The sequence below is a fragment of the Pistacia vera genome, unplaced genomic scaffold (genome assembly GCF_008641045.1).
Source record: "Pistacia vera cultivar Batoury unplaced genomic scaffold, PisVer_v2 Contig136, whole genome shotgun sequence".
NCBI lineage: Eukaryota > Viridiplantae > Streptophyta > Magnoliopsida > Sapindales > Anacardiaceae > Pistacia > Pistacia vera.
The window spans coordinates 1,438,639-1,441,890 of record NW_022195423.1 but is presented as its reverse complement, the minus strand read 5'-3'; the positions used below and the strand labels follow the sequence as shown (position 1 = coordinate 1,441,890).

At 36.9% G+C, this 3,252-nt stretch overlaps 1 protein-coding gene across 1 annotated transcript; it reads right to left on the bottom strand.

The window, feature by feature from the left end:
• Positions 1-851: 851 nt before the first annotated feature.
• LOC116122590 (RPM1-interacting protein 4-like) lies at positions 852-2,506 on the bottom strand. Its single transcript, XM_031408420.1, has 3 exons — positions 2,097-2,506; positions 1,189-1,380; positions 852-1,023 (listed from the first exon to the last, which is right to left on the bottom strand). The coding sequence occupies exons 1-3, from the start codon at positions 2,496-2,498 to the stop codon at positions 994-996; spliced, it is 624 nt and encodes a 207-aa protein (XP_031264280.1). The 5' UTR covers positions 2,499-2,506; the 3' UTR covers positions 852-993.
• Positions 2,507-3,252: the final 746 nt, after the last annotated feature.

Sequence of the window (3,252 nt, the reverse complement as noted above, 5' to 3'; positions counted from 1 at the left end):
TCAAACACCACCATTGACGTCGACAAACTAGGGTAAATAGGGCCTGTTTTCGGCGACAAAAACACTCTTCTCAACCTCCTGACTAAAACCCATATCACCCCTCCCTTGATTACCTCGTTGTTGCTGTCGATTTAGTTTTGCAATTTTCAGTCGATTTACTCATCGAAAATTACCTCTATTGCCACCATTACACTCACTGACCCTTCCTCTCTAAAAGTCTCAACATTCCGACCTTCAATTTTTGACCGATCACTGTCCCAATTTCTAGGGTTTTTGATAAATAGGAAAATAGATAACCCGGTTTGGTGAAGGCCCCGGGTCTCGGTTCAATCGGCCAGGCCGGACCGGGTTTTAAAACATTGCTTTTGAGTTAATCAATATTACCAAATTGTCTTTCTATTGTTGATTTGAACATCTAAAACTTTAACGGTGAAGCAATTATGCTAATTCTAAAATCTTAGAAGGATATTTGTTCTTCAGTCGTACTTCCACGGGATTAATGTCATTAATTCTAAAATTAAACTTAATTTAATTGAAAAGATATACATATTGATCCAGATAAATTTGTAAGGTTTAGACAATAGGGGTAAAGCGTGCCTGACGAGGCAATTGGCTCTTTTAATGGCTAATTATGGGCTTATAAGTAGCAGTCATAAATTCAATTCTTCATTTCATTTTTATCCAAAAGATATTGTTTTTTATGCACTACTTTTTTCTTGACTGACCATGTATTAAAATTTGTTGCTCAGTCTGGTCTTGTAAACTTTGAAACATTTGGAATTCATTGTTATGAACATCTTTTTTCCCTGTAAAATTATAAGCCAATACATAAATATATAACATCGCCAGAAGCAACTAAATTATATACAGGAAGACTTAATAAAATAAATTATTCCTTTCAAACATTATGTAAAAATATACATGACTCAGGTCCTGTTGATTTATGTATATATTTCCTATGCACTATGTTCATCCAGGAAAGAGAAACACATCTCACTTGCTCCATGGAAAGCACCAACACCTCTGTAAAGCCAGTGACAGAAATATCAGAATATCAAGCCAAACAACAAACTAAATGATTAGGTAATTAATTTATGATGCCTTTTGCTTCCCCAGAAATGGCCAAGACATGCATCATTGAAGCTTTGAGGGATTACAATTGATTCATTAACAGATATTGCTACATACCTTGGGTGTCTTGTTGTCATGCCGCTTCCGAACTCTGGAGGAAGAGTTTTGGGTTGCGGCAACTGGTTCCATTCCATTTCCATTCAGCTTCTCTTTTCTCACTTTGTCGAAGGCGTGAGTGAATCCATCTGCTGATGCGGGATTGGACTCATCCCAATCACCAAATTTTGGAACCGCAGCACTGTGATTGGGCTGCCATAAGAATTGTAACATCATTAAACTTGATAATATATATCAATGTGGCACAATGCAACCTCTTCTAACCCACCCACTTTCCATAAAATCGGTTAATAATTTGAACAAAGTATTTTAGTCTTTTTAAAAAAATGAGTATTGCACTTTTAACAGGTAAAGTATAGAGATGACAATAAAAAGAACTAGAAAAGCAGAGAGAACAAGAACTGCCAAAGTTCCAATTATTTCCAGAATATCAAAATGCAGAAATTTTGCTACAGCGAAAAGGACCCCAGCTGTATCAAATTGGACTCAACAAAAATATTTTCTCCTACTTTCTAGGTGATGTTTGCCAATAAATAAGCAGAAAAGCTAATATCAATTTTCTGAATGCATTTGAAGAAAGTATATGTACCATTGTATTAGTACTAAGGACTACTTTACAATTCCAGTAATCCAGACTTCTACCAGTTCTTAAACAGAAACCCATTCTTTTTCTTGGAAGCACGTTTATGAGAACAGAAAACAGAAAAAACCGCAAACCCCATTCCATGTATTCGTAATTTTAACTCTGAGTTTGCAGCCTTTAATCTCAGCTTAACTGACTAATGTTTGAAACTATTCCTCAACATTGTGAAGAGATCATCTTATAAAATGCTTATGTGCAAAATGTAGTAAGTGTTAATGCAAATTTAAGAATGTTGTTGACAAGAAATCAAAGGGAAGAAAATTACAGTGTCATTTCCTCGAGTAACTGATCTCATCTGGGATCTTCCAGGATTTAAGGGAGCTAAGTTGTTGCTACCTTCTGTTGAACTCTTTCTTGGCCACAAGGGAGAAGATATTCCACTGCCTTTGCCTCCAACCCTTGCTTGGTGATTTTTGGCTAAGGCCAAGTGTTCAATTCTGTGATCAGACCCTACATTCTGCCGTGTGGCCTTTTTAGGGCTATCATTGGAGCTTACGCTGCCATCACGGTGAAGAGGTAAGCCACTGGCATCTTTCCGGTTTGCAGGGTCATGGTGTAGCAGAGATTCAGATGGCCTCCGTAGATCACCATCCTCTCGGCTTGAGCTCTGCACATGCTTTTTCCTTAGTGCCTCTTGCCCCTTTTGTGATCCTGATTTGATCTCCATCTGGAAAGGAGGAGCTTGGACTGGAGACAGATTATCAGAAGAAATATCCAGATTTCCTCTAGTATTATTTGAATTTTTCTTCACACTTCTATTACTCCTTGCCTTCTCAAAATAGGCTGTGTAAGGGACATTGTCTGCATTTTCCCAATTGCCAAACTTGGGCACTTGTGAACGTTGCTACAAAAAATCAAAGAACAGAAAAGTTGAAGATAAACAAACAAGGGCAGTATCAGTTGAATCATCACACAGGGTGATTTGTAACAAAAACCAGTAAATTCAAGAATCAGTATTCTTGTTTTTGAAGATTTAAGGAAAATAAATCTTCAACAAAGCTAATATTGATGACCAAGTGGAATAAAAAGTGAATATTTTGCTCTCAGCATTCTGGAAAGTCATTTCCAGATATCAGTCTAGATTTATATAATTTCTTCGCATCATAGACATGCATTGTTGCCAAAAGTAAGTTCTGTAGCAGTGATAACATTCTCATTAGCAAGCATTTTATGCTCTTTTTCACTGATTTATTGTTCTTTAAAGACAAACTGAACCATAGTGAAATCATTAACAACAAACCGTAATGTTCATAATAGCACAGTGTGCAGATGCATACATACTTAAGCACTAAAGGTACAACCAGGCATTAAGAACTTAATCTGGGTAATCAGAAACTTTGGCATGCATCCGCTGAGACAAAGTGAAAAGTTACCAAACCAAGGTCAGGTTCTTCTCCTGGAATGACCGTAATCATTTCAGG